Genomic DNA, 26,807 nt, shown 5'->3' with positions numbered 1-26,807 from the left:
TTTTACAGTTAGTTAGACAGAATCAGGATCCTAACAAGGTCCACACATTATATTTGGTTGATATGTCTCTTAAGTCTATTTTAACCTACCATATTCTTTCTCCTTATTTTTCATGCTATTTATTTGTTGAAGAAATGAGTTAATTTGTCCTGTAGAATTTCCCTCATTCTGGATTTGGCTGATTACATCCTCAGCATTGTTTAACCATTTCCTCTATCCTCTGAATTTCACAAAAACAAACGGTCAGATCTAGGGGCCGGATTGCATTCAGGTTCAACTACTTTGGTGGGCTGTGTGCTTTCTATTACATCACAGCAAGAGGCCCTTGTATCTGATGGTCTCACTTCTTGAGATAGTAAAACAGATCTGTGGGTTTGGGTGCTGCCAGCCCGATACATCCATTGATAACATGGCATTTAAAAATAAGTGTTCTTGGTAAGTGTGGCGATTCCTCAGGGTTCTAGAACTAGAAATACCATTTGACCCAGCCATCCCATTACTGGGTATATACCCAAAGGAATATAAATCATGCTGCTATAAAGACACATGCACACATATGTTTATTGTGGCACTATTCACAATAGCAAAGACTTGGAACCAACCCAAATGTCCAACAGTGATAGACTGGATTAAGAAAATGTGGCCCATATACACCATGGAATACTATGCAGCCATAAAAAATGAAGAGTTCATGTCCTTTGTAGGGACATGGATGAAACTGAAAACCATCATTCTCAGCAAACTATCACAAGGATGAAAAACCAAACACCGCATGTTCTCACTCATAGGTGGGAATTGAACAGTGAGAACACATGGACACAGGAAGGGGAACATCACACACCGGGGACTGTTGTGGGGTGGGGGGAGGGGGAAGGGATAGCATTAGGAGATATACCTAATGCTAAATGACGAGTTAATGGGTGCAGCACACCAACATGGCACATGTATACATATGTAGCAAACCTGCACATTGTGCACATGTACCCTAAAACTTAAAGTATAAAAAAAAAAGTATTCTTTGGTGTGGTGGCTCATACCTGTAACCATAGCACTTTGAGAGGCTGAAGTGGGAGGGTGGCTTGAGCCCAGGCATTCAAGACCAGCCTGGGCACCAAAGTGAGATCATCTGTACCAAAAAAAAAAGAAAATTAAAAAATTAGCCAGGCATGGTGGCATGTGCCTGTAGTCCCAGCTATTTGGGAGGCTGAGGCTAGAGGATCACTTGAGCCCAGGGGATCAAGGCTGCAGTGAGCTATGATTGCCCTAATGCACTCCAGCCTGGATGATAGAGAGAGACCCTGTCTCTTTAAAAAAAAAAAAAAAAAAAAAGTGTTCTTAAGACTTTGTAAATGATTGTAAGCATACCTATGTGCCTGTGTCTCTATTTATATCAGTCACCATTCTCAGCCCTAGGGCTGTCTTTATTTTTCTGTAGATCTTTAAAACTCCCCAAAGTCCCTGTTCAATCTGTGATGTTGAGTAGCCACTCCTGGAATTCTTGAGCTCTCAGATTTCACGTAAGATAGCACCCTATTTCCAATTAGTCCTTGAGTTGCCTGCACATGGGTGCTCACTCAGAGGCACACACATCCACCTGGAAGGAATCATCACCCACCCGCCTTGGTAGCCTGTTCCAATGTCTAAGCACTCCCAGAGCATAAGTCTTCCCTCTGTCTGGTCTAGCCCTCCCTGTGAAGTTAAATTCCATTTCCTCCAGTTCGGGGCTCGGTGGAGCTGACGAGCAGCTGGCCAGCAGCCCCTGCAGATGAGGCCTGGGGAAATGATGCATGAGGCTAAGACACATTCCAGGTAGTCTACATGCTTCGTGAATTTAATGGAAGACTGGCAAGGACTAGAATATGTTTTATTGCAACTTTCTAGCTGGGAATCATTATTTTTCTTTTAAAATTAAATACAAATAACTTATTTCTAAAAAGTAAATATTCAGAGGCTATGAATGAAACAAACAAAAAAGAAAACAAAAAACCTAACAATTTTCCAGAGTTGGCATTGTGCTTATTTTGTGCCTTTATAGATGAACAGAGTCCTACTGGTGTCAGATTTAAAAAGTCACTCTACCTCTTAAACATTTTGCCTTATTAGGGTGGAAGGGTCAAAGAGCAAGGAGGGAGAAGACAGAGCAGAGACACAAGGCAGAAGAGTCTCAGATGAGGGTGGCAGGGGTACAAGAGAGCCTGGGTCTATAGACAGAAACAGAGCATGTTGCTGAAACTGCCCAGACTCTTTATTTCAATCTCCAGTCTGTAAAATGGAGATGAAGCGCCCCGCCTGATCCCTTTTTAGGGTTGTGGGAGATGCAGAGGAGCTAATGGGTGTGAATGTGCTTTGTGGGCTGAAGCTACTGGGCCCCTTACAGGCCTACAGGTCAGGGGAAAGAAGAGAGTGTTGCCAGCACCTGTGAGCAGAATTAACCCATTGGCTGATTGCCTGGCCACCTGGACTTAGCATGTATTGAACTGAATACATGTGCAGGGGCTCACAGCCATTCCGATTCTAAAGACTGGTTAAGTTTCACAACAAAAACTGAGGATAATTGCAGGGTTGTCAATTATTGTTTTGCCATCTACTATTACAGTTATATTTATTTAAAAAGTAAAAGGATATTTTAATAATATCTCAACCACTGAGGATGGTAAGATGAGCAAAATAGGATACCCACTCCCAAGGAGTTCATAAAACTGTAGGGAAACACATGTATAAAAATATGTATATAAAGACCAAATAGATGTGTAGCCCCTAGGACTCTTTGGCTCGTTAGAAAAAACAGTACAAAATGGCTTAACAAAAAGTGGGGATTTGCCGGTTCATATAGCTGAAAACTCTGCAGAAAGTGTGGCTGCCACCCAGCTTGATATAGAGCCTCTTGGCTCTATCCTTTTTCTCCAGTTGCCCATGGCAACCTCAGCAGCCCCAGGCTACAGCCCCCTGCCTTCAAGTCCAGCTAGTGAGCTGCCTCCAGCAGCCCCAGCCCAGTGCTCCCGCAGCTCAGTGGCTCTACATGGATCCTGAGCCCCTTCCTGGACCAACCACAGTGGTCCCTGGCCTGGTTTGCTCTGACTGGTCACCCAATGCACAGGGACCGGAAATGTGCGGGGAGTGGCTTTCTCGGACGAAAACTGGGAAACCATTACTCGAATTGGGATGGATAGATGCTGAATGGCCAAGAAACAAAAATATCCTCTAAGAACTATGGGAACACAGAAAAGGTGTGTCCACGGCTAGCCTCATAAGCCGGATGATCTGTTCAGTCCCACCCTTAACAAGTTTCACATTGGCTTAATGCTCTGCTGTCACTGACTCAACATTCTTAATAATTTCTGAACAAGGGGCTCCACATTTGCGTTTTGTAATAGGCACCACTAATTACATGGCTAGTCCTAGAGGTGACTAACATTATATTACCTACACAAGGAAGTGACTTTGAAACTGGATTTTGAAAGATAAAATGAAACAGCAGTTTTGCAAATGGAAAGGTTTGGGTGGCAGGAGGAGGAGGAAATTCCATCATAGGCAAGAATGTTAGATGTGAGAGGCTTGATGAGAAAATGAAACCACTAGCGCCTCAAGTGCTTGGGGCTTAAAGTGACTGTGGGGTGTGGCCCCAGTGGAGTGGGAACAAAATATTCCTTCGATGAATTAATATTCCTTCAATGAATTAATAAACACAAGTGAAGTGAAATTTAACATGAGAAAAAATAGTTTATATTTTTTAAACCTCCATGATTCCAAATGGCCATTACAAGATAACTCCTATTTTCCACCTCACTTTTCTACTGCACACTAAGGCTAACTTTCCCCTGTGTAACATAAGTGCCTACTGATCTTTATCACTAGCGTGTTAGCAAGGTTAGCATTCCACTTCTGTGATTTCACCACCCAAATATTTATGAATCAGAGAGATGTTTCTAAGAACATGTTTTCCAATTGTTTACTTTATAACAATAATAGTGTGCTTTAATTACAAAGATGACGTTTTACAACCTAAATAGAACAAGCCTCAGTTGTGTGGGAGTTCATTGCTTTGGTGATAAAAGAGAAACACAGACAGTGACTCAGGTGGAACATTCGTTTCATTTTCACTTTGTGTTTCCTTTGGTTCTACATGTCAGGACATGCAACAGAGCCAAGGCAGAAGAGTGCTGTGGAGAGTGTGAAAGTTAAAGCTAAGGCTCTATATGCCAGAAAGAAAGGACAATGTCCCCTCTCACCCACTGGCTCCCCTTTCAAGGCCAATGCCAAGGGGGAAAAAGAAGGTGGCTTCCCTCTGGCACGTGAATGGTGAGCTAGTTAACAGTCAGTGTTTTGTTCCCAAATTCTTTAAAGGAATGCTGAAGAGATAACACTGGTTCTTCTGAATTGAGAATCTCTTTGAATTCCCACTGCTGTCTTATTTCCATTTAAATTAAGCTTAAGAGGAGAGATTAATGTTGGGGTATCTGCTAAGTGCCCAGTGTGGAGCCTCTTTCTGTCTTGTTCATTCTTGGATTTCCAGCTCTTGAACAATGCCAGGCATACAGTAGGCACTCAATACATACATGAGGAATGAGTGTATGAATTTATTCTTCACAGCACTTTTATGTGAGGAAGTTGCGGGGCAATCTTCAGATAAGAAAACAGACACTAAGTGTTGGAAATTGAGAGAAAGGGTGGTTTGTCCAGCAAGACATGTCCAACACAGACAGAGACAATATGGGGCCTCCTCGGTGACTCACTTTTATGTGACTAGGTATGTGTCTCTTCTGTAGAAACTTGGTCAATAGGGAATGACGACAAGAAAAAAGGGGCCCTTAGAAAATAATATCACCATCATGATCATCATCTTCATCATCATTGACTGTAGACACAGCGCTTATAATCACAAAATTGAAGAACTGTAAGGAATTTCAGAATTTATAATAATAGAAGCTCCCATTTACTAATGTGTTGTTATATTCTGGGTACTGAGTTATATCTGTTTATCTATCTATCTATCTATCTATCTATCTATCTATCTATCATCTATCTCTCTATCTCTCTAGCTAGCTAGCTAGCTATCCATCCATTCATCTATCTAGTAATCATCTATCTTTTCACCCCCTGCCCCATATCAACCCTGCAAGGTGGGTCGTATTAGCTTTATGTTCAACGTTCCAGGCCAGTAAGTGGCAGAGGTTGAGACTCTTGCTGCCTTCTGGAGCCCTTCCCTTAGCACAGCCTCCTTGACTAACACAGGAGGAATTTGACCCTCAGAGAGGGACCTCAGGTTTCTCAGCTAGTGCAGAACCAGAACTTGAACCTTGGCCCGAGTGTCGTTTCCACTTACCACAGTGTTCTCAGTGTAGATGAGTACACTTTGGATTTCTTTCCGTTTCGCTTATATAAGTCACTATGAGGTTTAGCAGGACAAAAACTGAGCTTATTGAAGATTAATTCATCATTCCATCTCCTACCTTAGAAACAATTTTATTCTTTCCTGGATTCCATCTCAGCCCCTGGCACATGGTAGGCATTCAAGGAGTGCTTGATACATAATTAAGCCAGGATTTGATTTGGATGGAATCTCAGTCTTAGGTACCCCTTAATGGCAGGACTGGAAAAAAGTAGGCAAATACACTCTTCGAAAGACACACAGTAATATTAGTTTTTGCCTTCATGAAAGTTTATACTTTCATCTTTTAAGAATTAACACATCCGCACTATAGAACAATGGGAAAATTCAGAAATATATAAGTAGAAGAGAAAAAAAGTTACCCACCCATACTTCCAACAACTAAATACTTTTAATATTTTATGGAAATTTCTTTATTTCCCTTATTCTATGTATTTTGTTGTTTATTTATAGCTTTTATTGAGTTATGATTGTTCTGTGTTGATATATATCTTACTTTTTAAAATTTATTTATTTTTAACTTTTATGGGTACATAGTAAGTGTGTATGTTTATGGGGTACATGAGATACTTTGATACAGGCATGCAAGATGGAATAATTACATCTTGGGAAATGGGGTATCCATCCCCTTAAGCATTTATCCTTTGTATCACAATCCAATTATACTCTTCTAGTTATTTCTAAATGTACAAGCAAATTATTTTGACTACAGTCACCTTGCGGTGCTATCAATAGTAGGTCTTATTCATTCTAACTATTTTTTTGTAACCCATTAACCATCCTCACCTTCCCCCACCCCCATTACCCTTCCCAGCCTCTGGTAACCATCCTTCTACTCTTTGTGTCCATGGGTTCAATTGTTTTATTTGTAGATCCTGCAGATACGTGAGAACATATGATGTTTGTCTTTCTGTGCCTGGCTTATTTCACCTAACATAAAGACCTTCAGTTTCATCCATATTGTTGCAAATGACAGTATCTCATTCTTTTTTATAACTGAATAGTACTCCACTGTGTATAAGTACCACATTTTCTCTATGCATTCATCTGTTGATGGACACTTAGGTTGCCTCCAAATCTTGGCTACTGTGAACAGAGCTGCAACAAACATGGGAGTGCAGATATCTCTTTGATATACTCATTTCCTTTCTTTTGGGTATATACTCAGCAGTAGGATTGCTGGATCATATGGTAGGTCTACTTTTGGTTTTTTGAGGAGCCTCCAAACTGTTTTCCATAATGGCTGTACTAATTTACATTCTCACCAACAGTGTACGAGGGTTAACTTTTCTTCACATCCTCACCAGCATTTGTTATTGTCTGTCTTCTAGATAAAACCATTTTAACTGGGGTGAGATGATATGTATCTTGCATTTAAAACCCACATTATCTCTACAGCATTCCCTAAGTTGTAATCTCTTTTTGAATATCTTTTAAAATAGTGGCATAGCACTGAAAAAAGACTTGTTTAAGTAAGTGTCTAGTTTGTCAGTTCTCAATTATGTCAGGCTAAGGATCACTGGCTTTTCCTGGTTCTTGAGGGACCATTTCTGGTCTTCATTAATCACTTTATCAGAAAGCTAGCTGGGATAAATATTGTTATCCAAAGCCTGAGGGAAAGCATAGATTACAGCTGTGAACCAGTGAGGTAGATTTTCATGGTACTTGGTAATTATCCGTAAATTTCCAATAATCCACACTGACCTCTACATTATGCCTTAGGCCCCAACCTGGCTCTTCTTCCTCCCTCTCTCTCCTCTCTCCTCTGAGTCTTGCCATTACTTTGATATCCCCAACATGCTGATGGCCAGGGGCCATTCCCTTCTTTGACATCCCACTGCTAAGCATTTTGTCCCGAAATGCCCTTATTAGTCTTTTCCCACTTCTACTGCCTACAATACCCAATCAGTTCCTTCCCACCCCAATGCTATGCTCTATAACATCTGAGATAGGGGCATTCCTCCCCTCTCCATCTATCCTAACACCAAGCTTCTACCAAAATCCAAAGATGTCTGCCTAGAAGTTTCCCAAAATCATCCCCTTGTGTTCTCCTTACCAGCCCTGCCTCAGGTGAGGCAACGCTGCTGTACTCCCAAGACTGATCAGATGCCTGCTTAGGGTACCTGTAATGGGGAGGGCCCCCGAAAGTGAGGGAAGCTCAGTTTTAATAAAGCAATCCTGAATTTTGCAATGAAAAGATCCAGGGGAAAAAGGCTATTTTAATTTCAGTACACATAAGAGCATTGTGTTTTTTGAATAATTTTTATTTTGAGTGAACAACATATGAGAGTGGGGATACCACCATCTTCACAGTTCATCTGGCCTCCGATGGCCTCACCTGACCAGTGTTGCAGCCTCCTGATGGCCCTCCATGGGCATCTTCCTCTCCCATCCAGCCCACCCTCAGCCCTCTACCAGCAGTCTTCCTGAAAAACATCTGTTTGTGTCCATCTGCCACTGACAGACCCCCTCCCTTTGTCCCTGGGGACAGAGTCCAAACTGATTATTACATCTTCAAAGGCTATCACAGTCTGTTCTTCCCAGACTTGCTTCCCTAACGTCTCCTCCCTTCCACAAATACTCCTGCTCAGCAATTGCCTCACTGTTCTCCAAACACTCTGCATGTTCTCTCCATTCCGTATTTTCATCCACTGAATGCGTATTCACTGTGGGTCTGGCATGTGCCTGGAACTGTGCAAAGAGCTGGAAATAAGGACAGAGATGAGCAGGGCACAGCCCCTTCCTGGCACTCACAGCCTCTTCATATGACTTTCTCTATGCCTGGAATGCCCGTCCACTTCCCTTGCCTAGAAAATGGTCGGCTCAACATCCAGCTTGACAGTCACCTCAGCCATCAGCTCTTGCCAGCTTTCCTGGGCAGAGCCGTCCTGCCCCACTTTAGCCCTTGCTGCATCAAGCTGTAACTATTTGTTATCAAGTCTGTCTCCCCATGGGCTGTGAGCACCTGGAAGGCAGATACGCATCACTGTGTACCTGCAGCTTCTGACACGGTATCCAGCATATAGTTGGTGCTCGTTAAAATGTTGGAGGACTAAACATACATACATATATATAGCATATATATAAAATACCTACTATATTGCTGGACTTCTGCTTCATGTATATTAATTTGCCACCTAAACAAGATTTTTAACTCTTCAGGTCAAGAAATGCTCTTATATTGTCCTTGTAACCCCAAGGTGTCTAAGTAGACTGCTGAGAGCAGTGTCTGGTAATAGGACACAATTTGATGCATTGATTGATAGGCATAAACTCACTGGAGTGACTCACTTTGCCCTCAGCCACTCTAGTTTCAAGTACAAGTTCATCATCTGATGATTCAAGTTCATCGTATTTTGGGAAAAGAATAAAAGTCCAAAAAGCCCTACTCAGTTTACTCAGTCAATAACAGGGCTTATGTTTGTGGTTAAAGCAAATTATGAAATAATTGCAAATTTGGCAGGGGGGAAAGTATCCCTGAGGGCACAGGGATCTGGAATTTATTAAGCATGAATCCTCTGGGACATCAGGAGTAAGAATTTTCTGGTAAGGTCAACTCTAGAAGCATCTGTGCATTCAGCAAGACTTTGGTAAAGCGAGGGTGCTCATTTTCAACAAGGTAGGGAAGGCTAAAGAAAAGTAAACACACATCATGCTCTCTAAGATTTTGAGGACAGTATCGCTTAATGTAAGTTTTGAAATAAGTTAGATTTGTGTTTAAATCAAGTGCCTATGAGCAATTTTCTTAACCTTTCTGTGCTTTGGTTTCCTCATCTGTAAAACCGAGATAAAAAACCTACCTCACAGGTTATTATAAGGATGAAATAAGATACTGGGTATTTTTAAAAGTGCTTACTATTGTGCCTGGCATGTAGTATGTGCTCAGTAAATAGTAATTACTAAATAGGACCTGGCCACACATCAAGTTTTTTTAAATTTGTTTTAAAATCAGTCAGTAAGCCAGCCTGAGAGATGGAACTTTCCATGAGGGTCTAGACACTTTGGTGTCTCAGGTTTCCACATGACTTGGTAGCTTCAAGGGTAAGGCGTGAAGAGGGAAAAAAGCAATATTTATTGAATGTCACTTTTGAGGGTGAATTGTTTTTTAATTTTGGGGGGTATATAGTAGGTGTATATATTTATTGGGTATGTGAGATATTTTGATACAGGCATACAATGTATAATAAAGGTGTATTGTTCCTTAATCCCATGATTAAGGAAACAGATATAAATGAGGAAGCAGACATTATCCTCATTTTACAGGAGAAACTGAGGTTATAAGACCTTCTTAAAACTAAATAAGCAGTGGCAGAAAGAGGATTTGAACTCAGTTCTATCTGACCACAGGTTCTTTCTGCCATCCCTGGCTTCTACCCTACACCATCCCCTTTTCAGCCCCAAGGATAGTATGCCTTGCCAGCCACTAGCTAAGGTGCCCCTAAAATGTTTTAGGGTGCTCTTCTTACAATCAGCTTTTTTCACCTTGGCCCTATTCTTAGCAAAAGCAGCATCTCCCCAGGTGGAGGGCAAAAAAGGGGTTCACAAGTCTCAATGGCTGCTAAGGTTCCTTTTGGTATGAGAATTTATGATTCTGACACGATGTAGAGCCACATTTTCTCTGTAAGCTCAGTTTCCTCATCCATCAAAGGAGGGCCCTGAACTGCATCAGAGCATCCCAAGTTTCCCGTGAGCACTTGCCAGGAGGTGGTAGGTATTGTGGTTGCGCACTCAGACTTGGGAGTCAGACTGCCTGGGTTGAGTCCTGCTCTACTGCTCACTAGCTAGGTAACTTCTGGCAAGTTATTTACCCTGTCTGTGCCTCAGTTTCCTCATCTATAAAATGGAGATGTTTACAGTCCATCAAAGGGTGGTTACAATAATTAAAAGCATTAACTGTACGTAAAGGGCTTAGTACATAGCACGGAACACCCAGAATGCTACATAGTAACATTTTACACTTAGAAAGAAGGGAGGGAACTAATCCTCTCAAGGTCCCAGGAATAAAACTTTTGGCAGCCCATGCTAGACCCAGAATGTATTTGATATCTTCTCTCTTTCCTTAGAAATCCTTGCATGACTTACATTCAAATTCCACATATCTATATATGTTTAATACAACACAATATTTTAAGGATTTTTTATTTAAGGCAGACACTCAAGTAAGATCTCCTTTGTTTATCTCATGGCCCTGGTACACCTGTGTGTGCTCATGTCCAGTTTGAGAAAATGGAAGTGAATGACTTCTAGGGTCCTTTTGGCTATGGTGTCTTTTAGTTCTGAGAATCACTGCCAAACATCTGCACCTGCTCAGGTGCAGACTGAAGTGACCAGCTACATGGTAGCCACTCATGTCACCAAACTGGCATAGAGATGCTAGAGCTGCCCGAGCTACAGTGAGAATTTTGCCTGAAGGCACAGGGAGAAGCACAGCCTGGCTGCTCTAATTCTGTATTACTAGCCCATGCTGCAGACTACATTTTCTGCTTCAAGGTAGATGAAGAGGAAATAAAGGAGGATGGGAAGCAGAGAGGGGCAGGGATTTAAAAAAAGGAAAAAGCGCCTGCAGGATTTTTTGTTTGGATGTTAGGAAACAAGGAAAATGCACAAGTAGTCACAATCTTTGGGGGTCCTTCCATCTTCCACCATATATATGCCGTGTGTAGCATTTGAAGGTAGACATCAAGACTCATTCTTTAACCCCATTTAAGCATCCTGAGCAATGATGGTATTTGATATCCTTTCTCTTATACAAAGATTTCAATTTGTATAGCATTCAAGCAAAATATTAGCAACACTCTAAATTCTAAAAGTAGGGAAATGATTAAGTAAATCATAGAACATCCATTGGCAAGTTATGGTAATAAGAATCAGGATAGTGGTTACCTCTGGGAAGCAAAGAGGTCTACTTCTTGAGTGGTGAGTTCCTAATGTGTTTGATTATTAAAATGTGTGTGTATATATATGTGTATGTGTGTGTGTGTGTTCTATATAATCTTTTGTATATATGCTATACTTTATAATAAGACATATTTTTAAGAAGAAAGACCATATGCCATTCGAGGTAATAAGCAAAAGAGCAAATTTCAAAGGTGCATGCAATCTAAAATCATAACTGTATTTTAAAATCATGTACATGAGAAAAAAGATTAGAGGGAAACACACTACAGTGTTAATAGTGTTGAGATTGTGGGTAATATTTTTCCCTTGTCTGTTTCCCAAATTTTCATAATGACAAAAAAATTATAGTAAAACTTTCCCCAAAGAAATCTTTAAAACTATGAATCTTTTATCTTCAAATCACTTTCACATATACTATCTCATTTGACTCTTACAACAACCTAGGGGGAGTCAATGCTAAGCGGTTCCGTTTTATAGACTGGGAAACTGAGACATCGTGTTTATGACTTGTATACTCACTCAGTTGACTGGAGGTAAACCTGTGGATGAATCCCCGGTCTCCTGAGTCCTGCTAATCCACTGACTTCCAGGACTTCATCTTGGATTCTGGGGTCTCCGGATTCAATCTCTCAAATGGGAATATCTGCTACCTGGGTTTTGGCCCTGTAGACCAAGGTAGATGTCTATGGTTGTTGATGATGGACTACACGCAAGAAGTCACCAGAGATGTAATCCATGCCTGGGGTGTTCTGCCACGTCCCTCTCTCACAAGGCACCTAGTCCATGGGGGTGCCTTGGAAGTATTGGAGGTGGGAGAAGGACAGGCTGTGTTTAAGTTGGACAACATTTCTTAACTCTAGTTTTTGGAGGGGAAGAAAGGTTGCAGAAATGGGTCTGTCCTTGTTCTATTCAGTGCCTTACCTATGATGTCTTCTCTCTCCCCATCTCTCTTAGGGAAAGTTGCCAGAAGCTCATAGGGTGGCTTTGGCAGAGGGTCCCCATTCAGGACCGTCAGAGCTCAGCCCAAGGCTCCTCACTTCAGAAAAGTTGGGAGCCTTAGAAACGGGGAGTGCCTTGCTCAAGAATACCAAAGACAGAACCAGACCCCAAACCCAAATCCCCTGCTCCTAGCCCAGGATACTTGGCAGGGCCACCCAGCATTGAGGAGAGCCCCAGGTGTGTGGTTGAGTTGCTGTGATGGGGAACGAGGATGGCTTTCATTGGTGTCTGCCTGGGCTCTCGCTCCCGCCCCCTCTTGATTGTCATTCCTGGAGATCGCTTGACTTCATCCACTATTTTCCACTGACAAGTGATACTGAATGAGTTCCTGGAGAGATTCAAGGGTACCTCAGAAAGCTTCTCTTGATTCATAATTAATTAATGATACCACTACTGAGGGCTGACTGGGTGCCACATCCTCAGAGAAATGTCACAACAATCTTATGCATTAGGTGCTATTGTTAGTGCCATTTTTCATTTGAGGAAATAACTTACTTAAGGTGACACAGCATCTAAGTGCTGAATCCAGAATCCAAGTGCCTTCCACACTTTGGTGCCTACTGTGTGATGCTGCCCCTGTTTCCTGACAATGCCCATTTTGGACACTATTAAACTAGCAATCCCCACATTCAAACTGACTTTGTAGAAAGAGTGAGCTTCGGAAACAGAATAAAGTATAAGAAAATGGACTCCACTCCCATTCCAAAGCGAAGAAGTAGGTTGAGCCAGGCAGACAGAGCTGCTAGTACTCTGCCTCTTCTCTGGCAGATCTTATCTTGTGTTTCTAGCATTCTGGGCACGAATACAGTCTTAGGGTTTAGAGAACAGAGTAATGGGGCGGAGGAATGTGGGAAGGGACTGTGCACTGAACTAAGAAACTGCTAGAAACTTTAAATATCTCAAACTTTTTTGTTTTTTCTTTTGCGTTTGGCTCCCTGCAATGTTTTTCTGTTTAGATTTGGTTGCCACGAGTGGGCTGTTTTTAGTTGCCTAGTTCCTTCCCCTCCCCTTTTAATTTTTTCCCTTCCTTTTGCACATGTCCCAGCATGAAGTCTCCAACTCTTATCTCACTCAGCAAAACATACCAAGGCTGATCTGAATGTGGATTCCCCAGGCAGTTCACCATCATAAAACCTCAGCAATCTTCAAGTCTCTGCTTAACCCTCTTTCATTGAGGATTAACCCCTGAAATCACCCTAGCCAGGGCTTCCTTCTAAGGCGAGACAGCCATTCTTTGGTTTGCATAGAGAAGAGTTTTGGTGTGGAAAGCTTTTCTGTCCCCTCCACTTCATGGCACTGCCTGTGTGTGTGCTGAGAGTGTGCACACTGGACATTGGTGGCATTAACTTAAGTCAGGGTAAAATAAGGATGCAAAGGACTCAGATGTTGATCACTCTCCTGTGGCAAAGACCTCAGGGGCTCTGCCTTGCTCTGTTCTTTTCCAGTCTCTCAATTCAGCAGGCATTTCACGGTTCTCCTGGGGGCTGAGGGGAGGGAGGCAGGCAGGAGTAGTTTTTGTTTTCCCTGGGTAAGAGTTTCATTCAAGTGGGAGTGGACTTAGTTCTCTGTCAAGATTCTTATCACTTTTCGGGTTTAGAATATGAGGATCAGACTTCCGTGAACAGCTGACAGCATTTCTATCCAGGTGTAACTTGGAGATTCCAAACTAAGAGTAATTAGAATGAAGCAAGATTGATAAAAAGAACTGGAGGCACAATGGTAATAAGAATAAACCTACCGGGGTGTTGGGGGATTCTCCCCCCACCCCAATTATCCTTCCCTTGCATTGTTTTGTGGAGGACGGTCTGGCTGTTTGTTTACTTGACGCCCTAAGTTGAATCTCCCCTTAAGGACAGGAGCAGATCTCCACAGATCTGGCTTGGGTGTATTAATGGAATCATAGTTCAACCTGTAAACTGGTCAAAATTTCTGTTTCACAGCAGAAAGAGTAAAAAGCTTCACGTGTTCTCCCTCCTCTCCTTGCTTCACTTTATAATGGTGCTATTTATTCCAGAACAATCTATAAGTAGATAAAATAGCTAAGTAGAGATAACAAATAACTTCATTCAAATGCACAAACACTCCTCCACCTAATCCCGCCCGGTGTTCGCGGGGCTGCTCCGACACGCCCGGGGTTTACCTGCGCGCACTCCAGCGGGAGGGCGGGTTGTGGAGGTGTGCTGAGCGGCGCGCGGGGGTGAGGGCGTGGAAGCGGAGGGTGGGGCCCGGAGAGCCGTTACCGGGGCGAAAAGTAAAGCGAAAACACCCGCCCTGCACTTCCCGCGCGACGCCGCTGGAAATCGGTTCAGGTTCAGAGCAGGATCTCGGAGGATCCCGCGTGGAACCCCAGGGCTCCCGGGTCCGCCGGGGCGCAAAGACTTCCGAGGCCGCCCTCCGCGTGTTCCCAGGCCCGTGGGGAGGTGGGTGGTCTGAGTGAGGTCGGGCTTGGCGGCGAGGAACCCCGGTGGGGGGAACTGGGGACTTCAAGTGAGACCCAGGCTCCAGACACCTCTAGTTTCTACCCCAAATTACCAAACTGTGACCTTCGGCCGCCTCTCTCCCAGAGGCAGGTGGAAAGGAGCAGGTGTTTCTGCCCTTCACCGTGCCCCCACACCCTGCGGCCGCGCAGGTCTCCCTCCCAGGCAGGTGCGAAAGTCCCAGGCCACACTTGTGTCTACAAATAGTCATCCACGGGCAGTCAAGAAGGTTCCTTGGTTCTGCCGCTCTCTGAGCAGAAATTGTTGGGGTCGGGGAATAAGAACCAGGAAATCGTTTTTAAGGTTCAAACCCAGTTCTGCTGAGGTCTCAGCTCGAATCTCGGACCACGGGGCCCCGCCTTTCCCGCCACCCTGGCTTGAGGGCAGAGGGGATTTCTGCTGCGGGTTCCGCCTGTGGTCAGTGCGTCCCCATTCCGGGCCGTCCGGTCCCAGTCCAATCGGCTCTGGGAGCAGAAGAACACGTGAAAGCTGAAGATGGGTTTTCCCTAAATATTGCCTGAGAGCGGGGCGACCCCCAGGCCTGGGCAGGTTTGCGGATCCCAAAGCACCTTCTCTTTCCCCCTCCTCCTGGCCGCTGGCTTCCGCCCCCTCCTACCCTCCCACCGGGTTGCCTCTGATTCCTCCTGGACTCCGATCTTTTCACGCTCTTGTTGGTTTCACTGACATGTTCTTGTCAATTTCAAACGCTTTGTGATTGTAAAAAAAAAAAATCGAACCGATACGGTCCTACCACTCGCCCTAGTTTCGGAGCCCGGAGCTGTCCTGCGTGTGCGTCCATGTGGAGTGTCCGGGGCTGCGGGCTCGGGCGCATGGTGCCAGCCGAGGGCTGCCCTCCGCTTTTGTGTTAACCGGCGGGCTTCTCGCGGTCCCCGCCGCAGAGGTCACACCCGGCGGGTAACGGCGTGGATACACCGAAGGGTGACTTTGGACACCTTCCCCACACCACAGACTAACGCTTCTGCCCCTACTCCGCCCCTGCTAGAGAAGTAGGAGGCCAGTGGGGGAGGGGGTATTTTCCTGAAGCTCCAGAAAATGACCACGCATTTTAGAGAAAGGTCGTGCCCGCTTCCCAGCCTCACCTAGTCTGGGCTGGGGCCGGGACCCGCCTCCCCACCTTCCCCGCCCCCCCGCTCCTCAACCTAGCGGAGGGAGAGATGCCAGCGCGGTGGAGTCATGCCGCTGGCTTGGGCACCATTGGTCATGCCTGGAACACGCAGCAGCGAGTACGCACATCTGGCGGCTATCCCGGGCGGCTCCGGTCCTGATATGGAGAGAGAGGGCGGGCTGGTGTGTGTCTCAGTGAGCGAGGCTGGGGGAACGCGCCTGGGCTGGCTCCTCCCCGAACTTGCATCACCAGTGCCCCCCCTCTCCACCCGCCTTCGGCCCCGCCTTGGCCCCTCCTCCACCCCCCTTCCTCCGCTCCGTTCGGCCGGTTCTCCCGGGAAGCTATTAATAGCATTACGTCAGCCTGGGACTGGCAACACGGAGTAAACGACCGCGCCGCCAGCCTGAGGGCTATAAAAGGGGTGATGCAACGCTCTCCAAGCCACAGTCGCACGCAGCCAGGCGCGCACTGCACAGCTCTCTTCTCTCGCCGCCGCCCGAGCGCACCCTTCAGCCCGCGCGCCGGCCGTGAGTCCTCGGTGCTCGCCCGCCGGCCAGACAAACAGCCCGCCCGACCCCGTCCCGACCCTGCCCGTCCTCCGGACCCTGGCCGCCCCGAGCGGAGCCTGGAGGTGAGCGCTGGAAGCCGAGGGAGTGAGCGCGACGAGGGCTGCTCGCCTTCATTCCCTTCGCGCCCCTCTAAGTAACCAGTCCGCCGACCCCTGACCCACCCCGGATCCGCGCCCCCAGGCTCCGGCTTGGAAATAACTCTGGCTTAAACTTCTTCTAAGCCACCGCTGCTCCTCGGCGCTTCGAAAAGTTTCCCTCAAAGCGAAAGAACTAACTTTCTCTTTTGACTTGGGGCGCGAAAGGTTCCTGGTGACGGAGGTCGGGCGTCCACTCTGCCGCCAGCCTCGAGCGCCGCTTCTCTCCGCCGACGGCGCTGGCTTGCCCGGCTGGGAGAGGGCGTAAGGTGGGTGGGCGGGTGCGTTGGGGTGTCCGAGGCTGCCTCGCTCGCCGTCCCGCTCCATCCCTCGCTTCGAGACACGGCACTGTGGGAGCCGATCCTTCCCGGGGGGGCGCGCAGAGAGGCACGAAGGCCGGAGGCTTGCGGGAGGGCTGCCCCACGCGCTGAGAGGAATGAATGGGGAAGGGGCGAGAGGGCGGGAGGCGTCGCGGGCGCGGCCGCTGGGGGTCGCCCTGGGTACCCCGCAGCACTGGCGGCAGGACCGTGAAGGCAACCCCGAGAAAAAGTTAGCTGGGATAAGCTTGGAAGTGGCGAGCGCTGGTGTCGCGCTGTCCCGGGGCGGAAGACGGGGAGGGCTCCCGGCAACGGCTGGTGTCCGAACCCCGAGCCCGGGACTCCCACACACCTGGGACTCTCACTCTGGCTTTTCCTTCGGCGGGTCCGCGGGAGACCCACCGTGGCGGGGAAGCGAGGGTGTGGAGCCACTTGTGCAGATATTTGAGAGAATGGCTTTGTGGTCTAGTGCCAGGACTCTGAGCGCTTACACTGCAATCGATGTCGTTGGGCCTCAGTATGCGGAGCCGGGAAATAAGGGCACATGGGCAGTACCGGCCCCCTCTGCGTGTTGGAGGGCAAAATGCAGTGGTTGGACCAGATAACTACTAAGGTCCTTTCTGTCTGGAGATTTTCAGATTTTGGAGTGGTGTAGTGGGGAGAAAAGGAGCCAGTGAGGGGACTTGAATGGGGTGGGTCTCTGTCTAATGTCATTCACCAGTGTCCAGACAGTGGGGGAAAGGGGACTTTTCTGCAGGGCATCTTTTCCCTCACCAGCTTTCTTTCCACCGGATTCGTTCTCCTTCTCTGCTCCCCCTACTCCCATTTTCATCTCTCATCTACTTCCTTTCCTCCTAAACATTTTCTTTTCCCTAATTTCATTGCATAGGTCACATATGCTTTCTTACAAATAAAATAGTTACTAAATCCTTGATGAACCCAGAAAGAAAAGGAGAGCCAGAAAATCTGGATGTTCTCTCAGTGTACCCCTTTCGTTGTAGGTGACAGTCATATCTTCTATTCGAAGTTTCTGTCTCTGTAACTTAAAGTGAAGGCAAAAAATTGGTATTACTGTCCCCATTGTTTTGCAGTTAGCATTGGTTGTAGAATAATGCTACAACATACAGGCTCCTGCTTTAAGGATATCCTGGACAAAGATGGGATGGGGTGAGGATTGCAGTTACTGTCGGAATGGTTTCAGAGACAGCAAAGAAGGCAGCACCCCACGCCCGCAGTGGGGATAAGATACAGCACCCAGCATCTGTGGCAGTGATGGGAGCCTTCTTTTTCTCTCTCTCTTCCTCCTTGCCCTTTAGCCATTATAGAATTCCTTTTTCTCCATGGCCGTTTTCTTCGATAGCCCCTCCCTATCTCAGTCCTGTCAAAGTCTCCTCTGTGATTGGTACCAGGTGCCAGGACTCTTGACCCCTTATCTACCTGGCTAATGGCTCTGTTCTCTGGTTGCCTTGTTGGTTGATCCCTTGAGGCGGTCGATACCTATTGGTGATGGAGCAAAATGAGCAGTCGGTGGGTGTTCAGCAGCTTGGCATGGGCTGGGCCACTCACCAGCTTTATGACCTCAGGCAAGTCATTTTTACCTCCCTGGACCAATGTACTCATTATAAAATGAGAATCTGACCTAGATGATTCTAATATTGAGAGGGCGTGATTTCCATTAGATAGAGTCCATGATTCCTTCCTTTTTAAAATTGGCTGGGCATGGGACAGGGCCAGTGGCTTCGAGTGTTACCCAGCCAGGGGAGGAGGAAGGACATAGCCAAGATGCCTCAGAAGCTTTCCAAGGGAGAAATGGTTTATATGTGAGAATTGGTTCTCTTTCAAATATGTAATGCAGAAATGCTGGCATCAGCAAATAGTGGGGTGAAACCTACCTGGTCTGTGAAGAACTTGGGGTCAATGAGAGTACAAAAGAGGCTCTGACTGACCTGAATGTCTTGAAGGTTCCAGTTAATTCCTCACTAACAGGGCTTTATTGAATTGATAACAACAGAATGAGTTTTTCCTGAAATGGAGAAGATGGAGTCACAGTAGTAATGACTACCCGGTGTGTATGTAAATCTCATATGTCCTTCTCAACAGCCCTTTGGGGAAGGCAGTTTTGATCTCAAATTACAGAGGAAGAGAATGAGAGGCCCAGAAAGCCTAAGTGATTTGTTGGTGGGTGCTCAGCTTATGAGTGGCACTGATAGGCTTAGAAACATTGTCTCTGGCCCTTGATGCCCAGCTTTGCACCTCTTCAAGAGGTCTGGGAGGAAGACCAAGATATGAAGAGTTAGTGAAAGGCCAGTACTGGCTTCCTAGTAACATAAGATGGTTAGCAAGCAATGCTTAGTGGAAAGAGGATGAAAATTAAAAGTGAAAATTCAATGTAGCTGTAGCTACTAGGAAATAAAAATCTGGGAGCTGAATTTCCAGTTAAAGGAATACATGAGTAAACTTTCACTTTCTTGAAAATGATGAAACTGCCAATGATACAACATGATTTCTGATTGGAAATAATCAAGCAGAAACAAAATGCAAGTTCTTGGTAGCAAGTCTGAACAATTTTATGATCAGCATAGAAAGTCAACTCTGATCTGAGGTCCCCAAACAATTTTTTTCAATGACCGGGATGTTTGAGGATCTCAACTTTCTGAAAAATTGTGTGAAGATTTAACTTCATTTCCTTGTGGGGACACAGCCGTAGTCTAGGCTGAATCATACCTCAAGAGACTGAGTAAAGGAATAACTAGAAAGTATCCCAAGAAGTTAAGCTTTAGCCTAGTGCCGAGAAAACCCAAATCTCGACAGATACATCTGTTTTATTTTCTGAAAGGCTTTTAACATTTTTACAACCATTTATGTCCCCAAGGAAGCCCACCCAATGCTTTTCATAAAAGCATTCCATACCACTGACATTCTTCAGCTTCTTTCATTGGGACTGCTGACTTTACATAAGAAGAAGGGTAGGGGGCGGGAGTCATAAACAGCAGACCCCAAGCCCTGAGAGCTCATTAATAAACCTAGTTGGGTGGCAAAATGGAACTACACTCTACTGCAGTGGAATTCAAAGTACCCGTGTAGAAGGGAGCCATCCAGGCCTCCAAACAAAGACCAGCCCAGTGGTAGCTCTGAATGTCATCCCTGAATCACTGAGTTTTTAATAAACTTGGAAAGGGAAGGGAAACATGAATGCATGGGAGAATCTTAAGCCTCTGGCTTTAGAAGGCTAGTTTCTCAGAGTTTATTGCCTGACAGTGACAAGTATCCTCCCAGCATCCTAAGATTATAGGATTAAATTGAGAGAAGAACTTCAGTTCTGACTCATGACACAGGGCTTTGGGAAAAGAATTACATACATAGCCTGGGTTTCTTTGACTAGTCAAGGGCAGATTTCATTGGCCTGGAAGTCTTGCCTCCATTGGTGTATGTTAGATCTCCAGGGGGAGTTTGAAGTCAGGGTATTCTATTCAGAAGCCTTTGAGATCAAAGCGGGTGACCAGCTGCCCTCCTTCCTGGACTCCACAGAGCCTCTGTCAGAGAGCCAGCCCTGGGCTGGAGAGATCTCTGGGAGGCCTAGTAATCATGGAGCTCCTGGCCAAAGAATGTTTTCCAGGGCATATTCATGTATTAGTTCCTCAATTCCTCATAGGATATTATGGGAAAATAGGGCGATTATTACAAGCCCTCTTTAACAGAGGAGAAAAAGCCACGGGGAGGTACAATGATAACACATAATGGAGTAAGTGGGCTTCAAATCTTCATCTTCTGACCTCAGTCTGGGAATTTTGTGGATAAGAGACCCACTTGCTCACACTCCCAGAAGGCAGGTAGCAAGCAGCCTGGGTATGCACCGTGACATAAAGATTAGCAGTTCATTAAACAGAGTTCAATTTATCCCGAGGAATCTTTACTTAGCCTCCCCTCTATCACTTCATTTCCAGGCCTCCCACCTACCTTAAGGCCTGCCCCCAGAAAATTTGCTCTGGTTTTTTGTTTGTTTGTGCAATATAACATAATGCTTGTTTGTTTTTGTAATGTAGAATAATATTTGTTTGTTTTTTGCAATGTACAAATTAAGGGCATGAATCCTGGAGCCAAACTAACTTAATTCCAAATCCTGATGCTGCCCCATATTAATTCTGTGAATTCGGGCAAATGACTTAGTTTGTCTAAACCTCAATTATCTCATCTATAAAAGGCAGCTAGATCCTAACTCACTGGGTTCTCGTGAGGATTAAATGAGATAGTGCCCCTAAGGTTTCTGGTATGAAGGAGGCACTCCTTAAATGTTTGAGACTTGCCAGAGGGCTTCTTCTCTGTCTGGACTGTGCTAATGACCACAGATCCCCGGTTGAGAGGAATGCCCAGACCACACTCATCCTCCACTCATCCCTATACTCATTGTCCCTTGGGAACCAACTGCAGGGAGGAGGGGGAATGGCCACCGCTGGAGGGAGTACACAGCAGGCCAAGACTTATGGGAGACTCTTCCAAATTGGGGCCATGGAACTGTCACTATTTCTACTCTTTATTTTCCTTTTGTCATCCTTTTGGGTTCACCGAGCTATAGAATAACAGAGGGAGATGAATTTAGCAAATACATCACTGAAGCTTCTCCCTCGGAAGTTGGGCCCAAGCAATGGGAATGAGAAAGGTAACCTTGGACCATGGGGGCCATTTGATTTGATGACCCCATCCCCACTTCATTTATCAGTTGGCCAATGAGGCCAGGCTCTGGGTAAAGCAATGGTGGAGACTCAATGCTTGCATTGGAGGAGCTGTCAGTCATTTACCAGACACAGACTGGGTCCTAGAGAGCTGAAATGACTAGCTCAAGTCACTGCTGTTTAGTGCCAGAGCCAGCTCCAGGGTTCCCTGCCCCCACACCCAGCCTAAGTCTATCCCTATACCACAGGCCTGAACAACTCCCCCACAATACAGTGCCTCACTTTTCTTTAAGACCTTTTGCTTTGCCAACCTTAACCTTAAGAATCCACCTCCCCATCCCCTGCCAAAGACTGGGGTGAAGAAACGCACCTGGCTACAGTTACCTTTCTCATTCCCATTGCTTGGGCCCAACTTCGGGGGAGAAGCTTCAGAGATGTATTTGCTAAATTCAAGGATTCCCCACTTTTTGCTTTTACTTCCACTCACTGATAGTTTCAGCTTGACGTCAAGCCTCTTTGGAAAAGAGGCTTTTTTAAGTGAAAGAAACTTTATTTTGAGTAATATACAAAAAAAAAAAAAAGAGAGAGAGAGAGAAAGAAAAAGAAGCTGAAAATGAGATTACTCATGATTTTTAAAATGGCCTCACTGATTTTTAAAAAATGTTCTTCCTCTTTCAGGACTGTTTGTGGTCACATTTGCACATAGGCACACCAGCCAAAACTCATAGATCTTGTGAATTCAGAGTAGCCTGAAACATCATCCCTTATAAATTTCAAATAGGCATTTTGTTCATGTCACTGAGCTATGTGTATTTTAAGAACCTGTTTTACTTAAGATGAGGATGGCATGAAATGAAAACAAAACAGAAACCCAAGGGCTTATGGGACTTTTCTCTGAGGGTGGGGCTCTGGTGTTGGAGGTCTGGTGGGGGAGGGGGACTTGATCCCATGCCCCAGAGCCCCTGAAACAGTTTGGGTTTCAATGTGTCTTTCAGCAAAATGATGCTTCAACACCCAGGCCAGGTCTCTGCCTCGGAAGTGAGTGCTTCTGCCATCGTCCCCTGCCTGTCCCCTCCTGGGTCACTGGTGTTTGAGGATTTTGCTAACCTGACGCCCTTTGTCAAGGAAGAGCTGAGGTTTGCCATCCAGAACAAGCACCTCTGCCACCGGATGTCCTCTGCGCTGGAGTCAGTCACTGTCAGCGACAGACCCCTCGGGGTGTCCATCACAAAAGCCGAGGTGGGTTCTATCACAGGTATTCATTCTTTCGGCACATGTTTCGCTCGCAGCCACTGTGTGTTGGGCATGTTCTAGGCAGGGGGCTGTTGTTGAGAGTGAGACAAACAAAACCACTGCCCTCAGGGAGCTTACCTTCTCCTGGGAGGAGACAGACAGTACATAACATACGTAAGTACACATTAAGAGATGAGTGCAAAGGAGAAAAAAGCAGGGAGCGGGGCAGAGAGAACGGGTAGGGTTGGGGTTGCTGGGTTTAAAAACTTTTCAGGCCAGGCATGGTGGCCCACGCTTATAATCCCAGCACTTTGAGAGGCCAAGATGGGATTATCACTTGAGTCCGGGAGTTTGAGACCAGCCTGGGCAACACAATGAAACCCAATCTCTATGAAAATATTAGCTGGGCAAGGTGGTATATGGCCTATAGTCTCATCTACTTGCGAGGCTGAGGTGGGAGGACCGCTTGAACCCAGGAGGTTGAGGCTGCAATGAGCCGTGATCACCTCACTGCACTCCAGCCTGGGTGATGGAGCAAGACTCATTTTGCTTTTAGAGACAGTGTTGCTCTATCACCCAGGCTGAGGTGCAGTGGGGTGATCACGGCTCATTGTAGCCTCAATCTCCTGGGCTCAAGCGATCCTCCTGCTTCAGCCTCCCAAAACACTGGGATCACAGGGATGAGCCATTGCACCCAGCCGGGGTTGCTGTTTTAAATTAGGAAGTCAGGTAAGGATTCACTGATAGTGACTTTCGAGCAGAGGTCAAAAGGAAAGGAAGAAGGAAAGAGGAGAGGGAAGAAGCCACGTGGGTATCTGGTAAAAGAAATTAAGGGCACTGAGGTGGAAGTATTGGTGCCTGGTGGGCTGTGCAGTGGGGCAGAGTATAGGGGTGGGAGATAAATAGGGGCTGGTCATATTGGGTCTTACAGACTATTATTGTATAGATGCAGCCGTGGGCTCAGAGTGAGGTAGGAAACCACAGAAGGCTTTTGAGCAGAGAAGCAACAAGATTCGACACACACACACACACAGATACACACACACACTTTTTTTTTGAGACAGAGTCTTGCTCTGTCACCCAGACTGGAGTGCAGTGGCATGATCTTGGCTCACTGCAACCTCTGCCTCCCAGGTTCAAGGGATTCTCATGCCTCAGTCTTCCAAATAGCTGGGATTACAGGTGCCCGCCACACGTCTGGCTAATTTTTGAATTTTTTTAGTAGAGACGGGGTTTCTCCATGTTAGCCAGGCTGGTCTCGAACTCCTGACCTCAGGTAATCCGCCCGCCTCGGCCTCCCAAAGTGCTGGGATTACAAGTGTGAGCCACCATGCCCAGCCTTGATTTATATTTTTAAATGATCACCCTGGCTGTTACGTTGAGAATGGGCAGTAGGGGTAAGACAGAAGCTGAGTGCACAGAAAGGAGGCCGTGGCAGGAATCCACGTGAGTCAGGGGGCCTGCAGCAGGAGGGAGCAGTGCAGGTGCTGAGAAGTGGTTGGCTTTGGATCTGACTTGAAGGTAAAGCTGATTTGCTGATAGATTGGATGTGGGGTGTAAGAGAAAGGGAAGACTCAAGGGTGACTGAGTTTTCTGGCCAGCATAGCTGTAAGAATGGAGCGTCCATTTGCTGCTGAGATTTGGGATTATAGGGGTTAGGGTGGTGGCAAGAGCAGGAGGTCTGTCCTATTCTGCAGACCCCTGTGGAGATGTCAAGCAGGCAGTTGGATATGTGAGTCTGGAGTTCAGAGGACAGTCTGGGCTAGAGATAATAGAGTTGGAAATTATCGGCATATAGATGGCACTTAAAGCCATGAGTCAGGATGAGGCCACCTTCTGTGTCCAGTTGTTCTGAAGAAGCTTGGAGCGTGGTGGTCCCTGTTTTTATCACTACTAGGACCCAAGCACCCAGACAGTAGAGCAAGGACCAGGCAGCCTGCCCCACCCTTCCCTGTAGCAATGTTCACAGCCTTGGGACCAGGTGTTGCTCCAGGTTCACTTCTGTCTGACACACTTGCACTGTTCCACACTTGGCAACCTTGGGTAAGACCCCTGGAATAATAAACATGGTGAGAAGTCTGGGAGGCGGCTTCTGGCGATGCCATAGTGGCTTAAGGATGTCAGAGCTGAGGTTCCACAATTTTGTTGGCCTTTTCCTCGTGGTGGCAAGTGGAAGTGTTTCACGCTTACTCAACTGGCATGATTGCAGCCTTTGGGCAAGGAGTAGTGGGACTGACCTAAAAGACTGTCCTAGTTCACCACTTGCAGGTGGCACCCCAGCATGGGCCGATTAATGCCGCTTTGGTTGGGAATGGGCTTAGGTGCCTTTTCTACAGGAGCATCATGGGCTTCTCCCAAATTTGGGAAGCTGGTGCTCTGATGCTCCAGGTGAAGTCAGAGGTGAGTGGGGTTGCCCTTGGGTCTTGAATTGAAGAAGAGGCCGGGAGTGGGTGGCTAGGTAGTGATCCTGAGATCATTCCTGGTTCTCAAAGAAAGGAGATGTTTACCAGACAGAATCTGTCTCGGCTTTAAATGATTATAGTTAATACCAATAGTTATCAATTTGCATATTATCCTCATCTCAAAATCCAAATGCATTTTTAAAATTGGCTAACTTTTAATTTACTAATATATTGCCGGTATAATTTTAACTTTGATTTTTGTTGTTCACTCACGTGTGTGTGTGTGCGTGTGTGTGTGTGTGTAGGGGTTTTCACACAAAAGTCTAGAGCTGTAGTTTTTCGGGGTCTTTTAGCGCTAGCATTGCCCTTGTCTGCCAGCTTTTGCTGGCAGTAAAAGGCAGTGTATTTGAGGTAGGTGGCATTTCTTACTACCCTTTAAATGTGTTTCTTTTGGATTTTACAGGTAGCCCCTGAAGAAGATGAAAGGAAAAAGAGGCGACGAGAAAGAAATAAGATTGCAGCTGCAAAGTGCCGAAACAAGAAGAAGGAGAAGACGGAGTGCCTGCAGAAAGTGAGTGCCTTCTAGCCTTACCCTTCCTCTCGCTCACGCCTGTCCTCACCAGCTTCATGTGGCTATCAGAAGAAGAGTTAGAAAACCCCCTACTTGGTTATAGTTTCCCAAGAAGGGCCTTGTAGCTGGTAGCAGAAATGCCAGTTGCAGAATGAGGAGGTGGCAAAGCAGTTAACACAATGGATGTGACTGTGGATGTATAAAAACAGGTGTGTGAATTCGTCTGATGCCTGACTCCCAGCAGCCTCGGCCGGTTCATACATGTCCATCAGCTTCCAGGCTGCAGGACATGCCAGCCCAGTTAAAGAGGCTTCACTTGACTGTTTTCCTGAGAAAAGGAAGCTGCCAGCTCTCATTTGGCTCACTATGAAAAGCCTTTAATTAATCTCTTCAAACAAGTTATTTCCTTAATCCACAAGCAGTGGTTACACTTGCTTTGCATTCTTGTCTGGTTCCTAACTCTAGAGCCCTTCTCCCTGGCTTAGCCAGTAAGCTGAGCCCCTGGCTGCGTTCAGCCGGCCCGCCTGAGAGACACTAGGGGAAATAGCTTTTGTGGGCAAGCAGGGTGGCCGGTGGTGCTCAGCAGTCTTTCCAGTGGCTGTGTCCCTCCTCCAAATGTGGACAGGCCATGACAGAGTCTTAGCCCAAGTCCCACAGATCCCCAAAAGTTCTGTTGATTGCTTCAGGGGATCAGTGAAAATTAGGGAATTTTGTGTGTTGCCATATACATTTTTTCTGGGGAGATGAGCTTCTCATTGAGATCTGTGACTCAGAATCGACTAAGCCACCATAAGTCTGGATTTCTCCCCAGCTCCTAAGGCCCTTTTGGGTCCAGAAGACCTGCATATGGGCTGTTGACTCATGCAAATGAGGTATCTGAACTGCAGCTTCAGTATTAGCAGAGTCACAGGCCGCCTCTGTGGCATCACCAGGGTTTCTCTGAAGAAGAGGGTCTGCATTTTCCTAAACCCAGTGCTGCTCTCCCATCTCCCATCTTCCTCTCGCAGCTTCATGAGCCCCAG

General features: G+C 46.2%; 1 protein-coding gene across 3 annotated transcripts in view; it reads left to right on the top strand.

The window, feature by feature from the left end:
* The window catches only part of ATF3 (activating transcription factor 3), a 55,675-nt gene that overhangs the window by 27,350 nt on the left and 1,518 nt on the right, over positions 1–26,807 (top strand). Inside the window, exons 1-3 of one of the 3 annotated variants that reach the window (XM_016938383.4) lie at positions 16,161–16,520; positions 22,575–22,818; positions 25,678–25,785. In XM_016938383.4, the coding sequence (XP_016793872.1) occupies positions 22,579–22,818; positions 25,678–25,785 (348 nt within the window). In that variant the 5' untranslated portion in view covers positions 16,161–16,520; positions 22,575–22,578. Of the gene's footprint in view, positions 1–16,160; positions 16,862–22,574; positions 22,819–25,677; positions 25,786–26,807 lie in introns of those variants that run through there. The other 2 variants (XM_016938385.4, XM_063792364.1) reach the window with 2 other exon arrangements.

This window comes from Pan troglodytes, chromosome 1, assembly GCF_028858775.2.
Source record: "Pan troglodytes isolate AG18354 chromosome 1, NHGRI_mPanTro3-v2.0_pri, whole genome shotgun sequence".
Taxonomy (NCBI): Eukaryota; Metazoa; Chordata; class Mammalia; order Primates; family Hominidae; genus Pan; species Pan troglodytes.
Note: the sequence above shows the minus strand (reverse complement) of the source record. Positions and strands in the feature narration are given on the sequence as shown.